The sequence below is a fragment of the Panthera pardus genome, unplaced genomic scaffold (assembly GCF_024362965.1).
Source record: "Panthera pardus isolate Hobbes unplaced genomic scaffold, ASM2436296v1 HiC_scaffold_13, whole genome shotgun sequence".
In the NCBI taxonomy this organism is placed as follows: domain Eukaryota; kingdom Metazoa; phylum Chordata; class Mammalia; order Carnivora; family Felidae; genus Panthera; species Panthera pardus.
Window position 1 is genome coordinate 76,316,071 of NW_026526688.1, and position 13,331 is coordinate 76,329,401.

Sequence of the window (13,331 nt, forward strand, 5' to 3'; positions counted from 1 at the left end):
CTGAAGGAAAATAAAATGTTCTAGAGTTATGAAAATAGAAGAAATCCACAAGTTTGATTCAAATGTTTTTGGGGGGTCAGAAAAGTATTGCAGAATTCTGCCAACACTTGGAATACGTGTGGCAGTGCGTGAATGCTTTCTGCCTAGTTTCTATCTTAAGTCGTCCTCATCTGAAGTTTTCAACTTACAGAATGTGGGAGAGAGAAAACTCAGTCCAGGGTAGGATGATATTAATGTACTTATTCTATTCTGATGTGCAAATTGTTGCCTTGACTTTGTCTTTACAGATTGATGTTCCCGAAGGAGGAAAAGGGAAAAGAGAATCCATGTCATCTCATTGTGTTAAGTAAGTTTTATTTGTGTCCTTTTGCACCAAATGCAAAGGAGGCAAGCATTTATATCCTAAAGAATTACCAAACTGAAAACACTTCATATGTGTGATTATTCACATTCTCAGTGTGTCTTTGTAATTATGAGGAAAACTTTGTCTTAGTGGGGGGCACCAGGCTGGCTCAGCTGGTAGAGCATGTGACTCTTTACACCCAACATGGGGCTCAAACTTAACAACCCCGAGGATCAAGATTGCTTAAAAGTGAAATCTGTTTTTAAAATAAATGAATAAAAATAAAAAGCCTTAGTGGATTAAAATTCTGATGAAAATGCGACATGTTGGAAGAAGCTGGCATAAACAATACTCTGTCATACAGGACATACAGACACACACACAGAGCCACAGACTGTCTATCCTAGAACTTCCCATAGCCTGGCCTGAGCTTGAACAGAGACAGTTTCGTTATCCAGCGCATTTTGTTTTGGCCTTCTGGTGTTTATCTACCAACATATTTTTAGAAGGTTCAGATATTTTTGCCACAGAAAATATTTTAATCTTCTAGAAATAGGAACCCTATAAAACTTGCTAGACATTTTGTATTGTTTTGTTTTTAAGAGGAACTAGAAGAGAGTAAAGGAAGAGTTAAGTTGGAGAGGTCTTCCTTTATGTCTGAAAACCTTTCCATAAATTTATATACCCTTTTATGCACCACTGTAACTCCTTTGTGATTTAAAACACTGCCACAATGCAACTTTATATTCCAGTTAAATGAGCAAATTAGTGGAATTCACTACCTGCTGAAGACTGTAAACCTGTCTTTGAATAGGTCAGACATAAGGAGATGCTCCCCGAGGACTTCAGAAAATAAATGCAAAGGTTACCACAAATAAGAAAACTTCTGATGCCACAGTAGTTGAATTCTACTTCGAGTTCAATTTTTCTCCTATTTTTAAGCAGTGTTTACTGTGTCAGCAGGTTGAATTTAAAATGGGCCTTCACAGCTATTGATCCATTGACCTGACTTAAATCAGACTTTGATTGGTGCCAGTACCAACCTTTTCTCTTCAGGCAATTGCATCTCTTTAGACTGTTGCTATTGAAACTTCCCTTTCTAAAGCCTTAAATCGAAGGTTTGGTATTAAATCATGCCTTCAGGGATATAATTTTATCTCTACTTTTATCTTATTTTCAGTCACAATTGCAGATCATTAAAGGATTGTTCTCATAATCAGAAGTGAAGCCTTTTTAAAGGTGATTCGGAAAGCATCTGTAAAACAACAGTGTTAGATATAAAATTGTTATAATTTTCCCGGTTTCTGTTTTCTTCTAACCTTCCAGTTGGGAAGGCCATTTCTCTCTATAGACAACTCACTGATGATTCAGCATATATTGAGGATACTCTGCCCAGCTTCTGCCCATTGCATTTGGCCACGGAAGTTTCCTGTCTTGCCCCGAGATTCTCAGGGTTGGCAACTCGTGAACTCAGTGCAGTTAGGATTGAGAGGGTTCAGATTCAGCCGGCCTACATATACAAAGACATGTAATGGAGTAAAGGAGTAAAGGTGATCAAGAGATATACCAGTATAGACTGGCCACAGGGGTCTCCTTTGTAATTCTCATGTACTCTGTGACCTTGATGTTAGCCTTTTTTTTTTTTTTTTTTTTTTTGCTTTAGCCTTCTTGAGTAAGTTCATATCTAAAAAGTGAGGACTATCATTTAGAAATGTAGCTTATTCTTTTTATGGAAAATTTTAAATTATGCCTAGTATATCTTGTTCCATAGTAAACACAGAATAAGTATTTATTAAAAGACTAAATTAAGGTTTTAAAGCATTTTGAAAGTTAGTACTCTCTAGTTTAACTCACAAACATGATCTTCTTTGTTCAGAGGCCCAAGATGTATTGCTCGGTTTGAATATATTGGAGACCAGAAGGATGAGTTAAGTTTCTCAGAGGGAGAAATTATTATTCTTAAAGAGTATGTCAATGAAGAATGGGCCAGAGGAGAACTTCGAGACAGAATTGGCATTTTCCCCCTTAACTTTGTAGAACTCATGGAAGATCATCCCGTCTCTGGTGCAAACATTTCAAGTGAGTATAGAGAATATGGTTTTTTATTATTTTATTACGTCCTAATTCAACTAAACCAAATAACAGGATCATAATTAAGGGGCACCTGGTGGCTCAATCAGTTAAGTGCCTGACTTCAGCTCAGGTCATGATCCCGTGATTTGCGAGTTCGAGCCCCACATTGGGCCCTCTGCTGTCAGTACAGAGCCCACTTCGGACCCTCTATCCCCCTCTGTCTCTGCCCTTACCCTGCTTGCACTCTCTCTCTCTTTCCCTCTCTCTCTCTCTCTCTCTCTCTCTCAAAGATAAACATATAAAAATTTTTTTAAAAAGGATAATACTTAAACTGCTTAATAACCCATATTTGTTAAAGTAGAAAGAAAAATGGTTTTTATTTTTTTTATTTTTTTGAAAAATGGTTTTTAAATGGTACTAATTATTGGGATAGTCATTGTTGTGGTAATCTCTCACAAAGATCTAGTTTTGGTGTTTTAGGTTGTTAGCAATAGCTTCATATCAAAAATGGTAAGGAATCATAGACTTTTAAACAGAAGTGGACTATCTAGTGTAACTAATGTGTATCCTACTTTACAGTAAATGAAACAGACCCAGGGAGGATGGTACCAGTCAAAGTTAGTCATTACATGAAGAGACTGGTCTGGAGTCCCAGACTTTTTATTCTCTCTCTATGGTTTTTCTCCAATACTAATACATTGTCTTTACATGTAAAGTTTTAACTTTTTTTCTTTTTTTTTAACGTAGGCACAAAAACACCACCCAAGGCCAAAAAAGAAGATTCTGGTGCAAATTCTCAGGTAGGTTTCTTGAATGGGTAACCATAGTGAAAGTCAGGTTTCAACTCTTGGAGGAATATTAAAATCATAATTATCATAAGTATCAAGAGAAAATTTCAATTCATGTTGCAAATGTTTGAAATAAATTGGTAATACCTTTTACTGTGTATATTAGAGCTCATGCAAATGGGTTAGAAAGACATGCAAATGCTGATAGAAAACAAGGAAAAAGACATGATTGGAATATTCATAAAAGAGATACTGTAAGTGACTGATATTAAATTTTAAATTTTTTTTGTTTTTTTAATGTTTATTTATTTATTTATTACTTCCTTTCTTTATTTTTGTTTTCAGTATATGAAATTTATTGTCCAGTTGGTTTCCATACAACACCCAGTGCTCATCCCAAAAGGTGCCCTCCTCAATACCCATCACCCACCCTCCCCTCCCTCCCACCCCCCATCAACCCTCAGTTTGTTCTCAGTTTTTAAGAGTCTCTTATGCTTTGGCTGTCTCCCACTCTAACCTCTTTTTTTTTTTTTTTCCCTTCCCCTCCCCCATGGGTTTCTGTTAAGTTTCTCAGGATCCACATAAGAGTGAAAACATATGGTATCTGTCTTTCTCTGTATGGCTTATTTCACTTAGCATCACACTCTCCAGTTCCATCCACGTTGCTACAAAGGGCCATATTTCTTTCTCATTGCCACGTAGTACTCCATTGTGTATATAAACCACAATTTCTTTATCCATTCATCAGTTGATGGACATTTAGGCTCTTTCCTTAATTTGGCTATTGTTGAGAGTGCTGCTATAAACATTGGGGAACAAGTGCCCCTATGCATCAGTACTCCTGTATCCCTTGGGTAAATTCCTAGCAGTGCTACTGCTAGGACATAGGGTAGGTCTATTTTTAATTTTTTGAGGAACCTCCACACGGTTTTCCAGAGTGGCTGCACCAATTTGCATTCCCACCAACAGTGCAAGAGGGTTCTCGTTTCTCCACATCCTCTCCAGCATCTATAGTCTCCTGATTTGTTCATTTTGGCCACTCTGACTGGCGTGAGGTGATATCTGAGTGTGGTTTTGATTTGTATTTCCCTGATGAGGAGCGACGTTGAGCATCTTTTCATGTGCCTGTTGGCCATCCGGATGTCTTCTTTAGAGAAGTATCTATTCATGTTTTCTGCCCATTTCTTCACTGGATTATTTGTTTTTTGGGTGTGGAGTTTGGTGAGCTCTATAGATTTTGGATACTAGCCCATTTTCCGATATGTCATTTGCAAATATCTTCCCATTCTGTTGGTTGCCCTTTAGTTTTAATGTTTATTTTTGAGAGAGAGACAGAGTGAGAGTAGGGGAGGGGCAGAGAGAGAGGGAGACACAGAATCTGAAGCAGACTCCAGGTTCTGAGCTGTCAGCACAGAGCCCGACATGGGGCTCGAACCCACAAATTGTGAGATTGTGACCCAAGCTAAAGTCGGACACTTAACCAACTGAGCCACCCAGGTGCCCCGTTTTAAATTTATTTTTAATATATTTTTTTTTAGTGTTTATTTTTGAGAGAGAAAGAGAGAGACAGAGCATGAGCAGGGGAGGGGCAGAGAGAAAGGGAGACACAGAATCCAAAGCAGGCTCCGGGCTCTGAGCTGTCAGCACAGAGCCTGAGGTGAGACTCAAACTCATGAACCGTGAAATCATGACCTGAGCTGAAGTTGGACGCTCAACTGACTGAGCCACCCAGGCATCCCTTAAATTTTTTTAAATGTTTATTTATTTTTGAGACAGAGAGAGCACAAGCGGGGGAGGGGCAGAGGGTGAGGGAGACACAAAATCCAAAGCAGGCTCCAGGCTCTGGGCTGTCAGCACTGTCTGACACAGGGCTCAAACTCACGAACTGTAAGGTCATGACGTGAGCTGAAGTCGAATGCTTAAGGAGCTGAACCACCCAGGTGCCCTGATATTAAAAAAGTTTTTAACTAGGGCGCCTGTGTGGCTCAGTTGGTTGAATGTCTGACTTCAGCTCAAGTCACAATATCACAGTTTGTGAGTTCAAGCCCACATCAGGCTTGCTGCTGTCAGCAGAGAGCCTGCTTCAGATCCTCTTTCCCCCCCTCTCTCTGCCCCTCTCCCACTCATGTTTTCTCTCACTCTTTCTCTCAAAAATGAATAAACATTAAAAAAAAAGAAAAAAAATTCACCTTATTAGTAATCAAAGAAATACCTTGTAAAGCAGCAATAAGATACCATTAACCTATCCATTTAACAAAGATTCAATACAATTCAACACTAAAGAAGTAATTATATGAATGCTAAAATAGAGGAAGTACAGGGGCACCTGGGTGGCTCAGTCAGTTAAGCGTTCAACTCTTGACTTCAGCTCGGGTCATGATCTCATGGTTGGTGAGATTGAGCCCCTAGTAGGACTCTGCACTAGTGGTGCTGAGCCTGACTGGGATTCTTTCTTCACCTCTCTCTGCCCCTCCCCTGCTCACGCTGTCTCTGTCAAAATAAATAAATTTAAAAAAAGAGAAAGTACAGATTATTACATTATTATTGTTTCTCACCCCAAAAAAAGGATTAAAAAATGGGACAAGATTTTAGTCACAAAGATGGTCATCGTGGTGTTGTTATAATAGGAAAAAACTAGAAGCAAACTAACTATGACCATTATTAGGAGAATGTTCTGAGGCCACGAATACTAGATTTAGAAAATAAATGTCATGGGAGGAAAATATGTTATAGGGAAATTGGATATATAGCGTAATAAGACTAGAAGGAAATACATTTGTTAACATGCAATTGCCTAGTTGCCTTTAGGTGGTAAGATTATCTAGGTGGGTGGGTTTTCCCCCCCACCTCTTCACTTCTTCATACATTTTCAAACTTTCCAGGTGTTTGGGAACATTTGTAATATTTGTATAATGAGAGAAAAAATGGCTTAAAAACTTTATGTAGCATGACTTCAGAAGTGTCTAAACTGAATTAGGAATGTGGATGACTTCCATTGTTTATTTGCAACATATTGTAGAAGAATGAGCCTGATGGGGTCATTGTCAATATGTCACTGGTAATTGGGCTGTGTGTCTCTTAATTCTTTCATCACCACGCACTGATTAAATCAAACAGGGAAGAAGGTGACTACAGTTCTCCAGAAGGAAATATTCACGTTGCTGCCTACATGTCTTGGGAACAAAAGTACCATTCGTTAGTATTGATTACTCAAGTGCAAGAACAAGAGGGGTTTTTGTTTGCTTTTTTTGTTTTTGTATTATAAGCCATCAGTTGTTGCAAACTTAAGATGTGTTAGGCACTGTGCCAAGTGTGCTTACATGCATGACCTCATTTGATCCTTGCCGCAACACTAAGGTGAAGCTGGGGGTGGGTCTGAAACCTAGGCCTGTCTAGCTCCAACCCTTTGCCTTAGCATTATCCTCTCTTCCCTGCTTAAGCTCCTCAAACATGGGCTTCCCATCTTGACTTGGCAGAGACACCTTTTTGCAGATCAAAACCTTCCTCCAGTGTGTTTGGGGTAAAAGCATTCTTGTTGGAGCATTCCATCATACTAACCCACCATGTTTGGGTCATTACCCTGCCAGCCTTAGAACTAACTACACCTCATAAAATTAAAAATGTGAATTAATGAAGTCCCATGCTATGGAATCTGATAGCCTCTGAATCAGGTAAAGACCAGGGATTAACAGCCTGTTCATAATTTGGGTAAAGAAGAGCTTCACTGAAAATTATGAGCTTTACCAGAGTTTTCTCATAGTGTCATAAATACTATATGCTTTTACCTAATGTTTTTAATGTAACTAATGTCATAGATCATACTTAGAGAAAAGTTTTTGCTTAAGTACTATATGTACTTTAAAAGCAGAAAAGCTAGAAATCCCACTGTATCTGTCATTTAGAATTATATTTTTAAGAAAAAAAGTTATTGGAAACTTTTATTTCTGAAAGCTGGTAGCAACATAAAATGTTAGGTGATTTAAAGAAGCGTTCAGGCTTTGAAATCTTATGACCCCTTAGCTTTTTTCCCCCATTGCTTTTTAAGCTTTGTAGAAATCAATGTCAAATAAAATCTCACATTCCTTACCAAACTTCTGATTTGTAACAGGATAATAGTCTTTCTGGAGAATGGTGTGAAGCGCTTCACAGTTTTACAGCAGAGACCAGTGAAGACTTAGCTTTCAGGAGGGGAGACCGGATCCTGATCCTTGAGCATGTGGACTCTGACTGGTACAAGGGCAGACTGCATGACAGGGAGGGGATCTTCCCAGCAGTCTTTGTGCGACCCTGCCAAGGTGTGACAACTACAGAAATAACAGTTACTCTCTAAGGGGAGAAAGCCTGAAACCTTTGAAATGATATGTATTTCTTTTCCCTCTGGCTATGCTCAGTTTAACTTGTTTGCCTACATTTGAAAGAGTTGATTCATAAATTTATGGAAACTCTCTTCATATACTTTGTTGGCGTTATGGGGGGAGGGGAAGACAAAAATGCCTTCACTTAATAGTGGCTAATTTTGTCTACTAAATGTATTTTGTATAGTTTTTTTTCCTGCTAGGAAAACATCACCTTTTTGCAAGTTAAATAAATTCAAAATTAATTGAAATTATTCTGTCCTGAGAATGAAAAGCATGGGGGGGGGCGGTGTGGGAGGAGTGGTTCTTAAAATGTTTGATTTGTGTTTTAGTCTAATGTCTTTCTATACATATTTGAATTTTTGGTATCTTCACAGCTGAGGCAAAAAGTATGTCTGCTTTAGCACTTAAGGGGAAGAAGGCCAAAGCCTTATATGATTTCCATGGGGAGAATGAAGATGAACTTTCCTTTAAGGTCAGAATGTGTGTCTTTTTGTAACCGCATTAATAAATTTTGAAGTGTCTTCTACTGAAGGGTGGAACATGTGGGTGAAGTATTGATCATTAGCTAAGAATGAACAGATCTCAGACCCTAATTCTAATGGACGGAATTAGAGAAGGTGAATAGGGCACATTTAAATTATCAGCAAGGTGTTTAGGCCCTTAAAACCTTCCTGACTTGATAGCCCTACAATCCCCGACGACTTCCTTATTCCTAGGCCTTGTAACATCCGACCTCAACAATATTGGAGTTTTCATTCATCCCTAGAAAAGGATGATTCTCTACATGGCCTTGGCAGCCTGCTACTGTCCTCTCTGAGATCAGATGGTACCACCATTGGCGGCTGCAGTAGTGTCCCTAAGACACTGGAGTATTGTCCACAAAGACACTGATTAGAATTTGAGGAAATGATCCCAAAAGGTTAAGTTCCTTTGCAAAGGTTTTTTTTTAGAGGCCTAAAATTTACTTTACTGAAGAAGTACCTCTTCTTTTTTGTTTGTTTTTTGAGTAAAAACTGAGTATTTCCATGATCCTCTTTCCCCAGCCTACAACTGGACCATGGTCAGAGGACAGCACTCAGGACAGTACTTTGGCACTGTTCTTTTTTTTTTTTTTTTTTTAATGTTTATTAATTTTTGAGATAGCATGAATGGGGGAGGGTCAAAGAGAGGGAGACACAGAATCTGAAGCAGGCTCCAGGCTCTGAGCTGTCAGCACAGAGCCTGTCGCAGGGCTCCAACTCACAGACCGTGAGATCATGACCTGATCCGAAGTCGGAGGGTCAACCGACTGAGCCACCCAGGCGCCCCTGGAACTGTTCTAAGAGGAAGGAGGATGGATGTCGTAGTAGTTGCTGTCAGAACAGCCCGTGTCAGACGCTGGGAAATTCTCCATCATCAGAGATAAGCAGCCAGAGATGGGGCTACAATAGAGAGGAGTGACTGGGCAAGATGAGACTTGATGTTGTGTGTACCCCCACACCCGTCTAAAACAAAACGGGGATCTTGGGGAGTCACGGAGTAAGGGACAATGCAGAGATAAAGTCTGTATAAAGTTGCTGACTCTCCTATTTTGTTACGGAGTTTTCCATTCTGAGAATTTCTTCTTTTTCATTTTAAAATGTCATTTCTTTTTAAAATAATGTCATTTCTTTTATAAAATGTTGTTAGTAAATGATGATATTTCTTAATGCAGAATTATAATTTGGTGACCCTGTATCAGTTCCTTTTTTTTTTTTTTTTTTCCCCTCTTAATTTCTTGGTCCTTAAAATCCAAATGTTTGGAAACCATTGCCCTTGTCCCTTTCAGTCATGGGCATCAGTGGCTCATACTTCATTCTTGTGATCTTTACTGTAAGTGAACAATCTGGATTCAAAGTATTTACATGTTATTTTGGCCTTAATGTCAGTGTAATAACAGACCTCATAGTATCCTCTAGAAAATAGGTTGTCTTCATTTTACAAATTACTGTCTGAAAGCAAGGTAATTCTAGAGTTTTTTAGTTAAGGAATTCTGCACAGCTGTCAGTATTGTTAATCATTAATATTTTATTAAATATTCACAGAATATTAGTAGAACTTTTTTTTGAAAAAAAATTGTGCTAGCCATTAGTAAACTGACATGGTATGTACATAAGGACCAGAGCCAAAAAAAAAAAGTTTCATTCAACTATTATGTCATAATTTAGGAACCAGAAGGAACTTATTTGTAATATAAATTTTGAACAGCCAGAATTTTTACGGATTTTGGCAGAGTATAGTAAATTAATGACATTTGATAGTCAGCATTTTTCCTTTCCATTTTCCATAAAGAAAGGCCTTAAATCAAACCATTTTTCCAGAGGGCAATGTACTAGTGCTACAAATAAAATCCATTTAGCCTGATAAAGATATTCTTAAAAGTAGCCAGGGTCATCTTGAACCATTATAGAATCTTAAACCCAGATTCTAAGAAATGGTTAGAATCCATAAAGAACAAAATAGTTTCAGGAGATAATTGTAAAAATTATGTCCTCATCTGTTGAGGAATTATAATATTCACATGAATGAGACATACAGCGTCTTTGACTAACCTGATGAGGGTAAATCAGTGTTCTGAGTCAGGGAGAAGCCCTTTAAAGACAGGAAAGAATGTAAATTTGATCGTGAAGCCACAGAAGCATGGAATAAACCAAATGGTAGAGGAGGATACCATTATGTGGAAGAATAAATGTAGAGTACAAAATGCTCAGGATGTTGGGAAAGGCAATTATAATAAAAGCCTTTCTAAGTAAAAAGTCCACTGTAAGATGTGGTGGCCATGTTGCCCAATGGTTAGCAATACAGGCCCTCGAAATCACACTAGATTGGAATCCTGTCTCTACCACTAACTAGATATGTGACACCAAGGAATCTATGTAATCTCTTTGGGCTTCAAGTTCCTTCTCTTTAAAATACAGAAGTCTATAAGGATCTCTGTCTTAAAATGGCACAATAATAGTAACCACCTCTAGGATGCAGTGTTGTTTAAATGAGTTAATTCCTATGAAGTATATAAGGTAGGACACGACCTATCATAAACACAGGACTTATTCTCTTACCTCCAAGTCTTTGTTTAAATGTCACCTTCAATGGGGCATTCCCTGACTGCCCTAATGAGAAGGCAGTCCCACATTGTCTGTCCTCCTCTGCCAGCTTATTTATTTGTCTCCCTACTCTAAACTGAAGTCTTTATTCATTGTTGTAGCCATAATGCTCAGAACAGTGTCTGACATATGGTGGGTACTCAATAAGTAATTTTTACATGAAAAACTATATATATAATATATATGACAGCTAATACTATTATTAAAGAAGTATTTTAGATTAGGAGTAATTGGGGGGAGGGTACAAAATGCAAACAGGAAAATAAAACTACAGCAAGGGTGAGAAAGGCAAAGGAACAGGCTCTGAGGAGAAGTGGCATACAAGGAAATGGTGTCATAAGGTATAGATCGTCTTTGTGGTGTATCATTTAATCCTCTGGGCAAATCAGGATCAGTGAGTTACATAAAGAGAAGATTAGCCATGCCTGTCCAGGTAGACTGCTTACCATGCTTATTCTCAACAGAAACTAATCATTATTTCCAATTTTTGTCTTCTTACAGGCTGGAGACATCATAACAGAGCTGGAATCTGTAGATGATGACTGGATGAGTGGAGAACTAATGGGAAAATCTGGAATATTTCCCAAAAACTATGTTCAGTTTTGACAAGTCAGCTAAAGGTGAAGCTTGACTGTGTTTTTCAGCACAAGAACTCACTTGAACTATCACTTTGACTATCAGATATGTTTTTGCACTATTTTTTTAAACTGAATGAAATACCTATGCTGTACATGGTACACTAGAATTTTCTGAAAGCAGAATATGATTTTGTAGTCAGCTTTCATTCACAGTAGAAACCTGTACATGGAAACCCATAAGCAAGCCTTGATGTTCTATCAAGGAAGACATCAAGCAGGATTAGCAAGGCAGACAGACACTTCCCCTGGGGAGAGCGTCAAGTGACATGGCAGCATGGGGAGGCTTACAAGCAAAAGTTGCACTTAGACATCTTTTCATCAGCACAAGGAAATTAACCATGCTTCTTCCATTTTTTACTTTAGTTTAAAAAGAGGACATTTGATATTCTCCGTGCTGTAACTATCAGGACATAGTTGGTAATCTAAATTTCATTGTTGATATTCAAATTAATTCTAACCACTTAAGCGCATTATCCCTTATTACCAGGGCAAATCTGTGCTTCAGGTGAGGCAGTTTATTAACTAGTTGGGGCCTTTATAAGCACGTGGTGAATCAGCTCGTGCTCATCGAATGCTCCTTGTGTTACTAAGTATTTCCCCTTTGTCTAAGGATTTAAGGGTGATTAAAATTTGATGTATCTTAGTCAAAAGAACCAAAATCATCTTGAAATGCCTTGCTAATACAACTAACCAATCATTCCACCTACCTGCCATACCTTCTCTCTTCCATGTATATTTTATGTTAACAGGGTTATTATAAAGCACATTTTCTGAATCTGCAATCATTCTTTTGACAATTACTGGTACCCAAAGAAAAATTCATTTTCTTTGCGTTACCCCAGTAATATATAAAAACTGTCTTGTTATAGTGGTACATTATGAATTGCATATATCTCAGAATACAGAGCAACGGTTAAAACAGAAAACACCAAACCCCCACAGCTCATTTCTTCCCATTATAATCAGAATGAAAAATAATTTAAGAAGACCGAAGGCTGATAGTTATTTGGGCTTTTTCCCCCAGCTCATCCCTGAACAAATTATTAGAGCAAATGAAAAACCACTTTCCTGGTATCCATTTGTTATGCATTCCAGGCTTAAGATAAAAGTGGTTCTTTATGTGACTGAATCAATTACAGTTTATGGGCTTAAGCCAAATAGGTCGAAGACAATCTTCAAACAGATCAATGGAATAGAATTTCATTGGAAATGTAAAACACTTGCCCAACAATGTTCATGACTTTCTTCTATTTTTGAGAAGAATTCATATACTAGACCACTTGTTTGCTTTTGTTATGATTTCCCATTGTCCAAAAAGTTAGGCAGCCAGTTGTCAAACCATTATGTGAACACCATGTGGGGTTCTGTAAGGGAAGAGATGTTTACTGTCTTTGATGGAAATTCATCTTCCATTTACATGATTACAATTGATTTGGGAATATGGGAGCTGTTTTGGTTAAAGAGGACAGTATAAAGAAAACTCTTGTCAAATCTCAAGAGTAATTTTACGAGAAATGAATGACAGCGTTATCTTGACTAAATTTTTATTTGCAGCAAGGTGCACAACAATAAGGAAGTGGGGATGTGTCTGGAATAGGATGGGGGTATGTTATTTTGCCTGTGTAATTTTAACATCATATATCAAAGATCATGAAAGCCTAGCTTTATTGGAGAAAAATATTCCTCTTAAATTTTGGCCTTGTGTTAGCAGAATGATAAGTGCAATAGTTGTAAATCTACTTGACACTATAATAAACTGAGCTGAACTTTTCAAAGTCCTTTTCTCATACTCGACTGAGTTTTTTGAGAATGGAGATGGTACCTTTGTATCTCCAGCCCTTTGCACCATGTATGTAGACTCAATAAAAGTTGGTTGGTTGGTTGGTTGGTTGGTTGGTTGGATGATTGATAGATTGGTTGGTTAGATGGAAAGCTTTCACATATAGCAATACTATCTCAGATCCCCAAGATCCAGTATTTTTCCTCCTTAATTTGTAGACAAAAATCTT

The 13,331-nt window shown here is 38.0% G+C and overlaps 1 protein-coding gene across 3 annotated transcripts in view; it reads left to right on the forward strand.

Annotated features, from left to right (window-relative positions):
• Positions 1 to 13,100, forward strand: part of SH3D19 (SH3 domain containing 19) — a 186,539-nt gene extending 173,439 nt beyond the window's left edge. For all 3 annotated transcript variants that reach the window (XM_053901194.1, XM_053901195.1, XM_053901196.1), the window contains 6 exons: positions 288 to 346; positions 2,220 to 2,422; positions 3,164 to 3,216; positions 7,313 to 7,499; positions 7,937 to 8,034; positions 11,186 to 13,100. In XM_053901194.1, the coding sequence (XP_053757169.1) occupies positions 288 to 346; positions 2,220 to 2,422; positions 3,164 to 3,216; positions 7,313 to 7,499; positions 7,937 to 8,034; positions 11,186 to 11,290 (705 nt within the window). In that variant the 3' untranslated portion in view covers positions 11,291 to 13,100. The remainder of the gene's footprint in view (positions 1 to 287; positions 347 to 2,219; positions 2,423 to 3,163; positions 3,217 to 7,312; positions 7,500 to 7,936; positions 8,035 to 11,185) is intronic.
• The last annotated feature ends 231 nt before the right edge of the window (positions 13,101 to 13,331 follow it).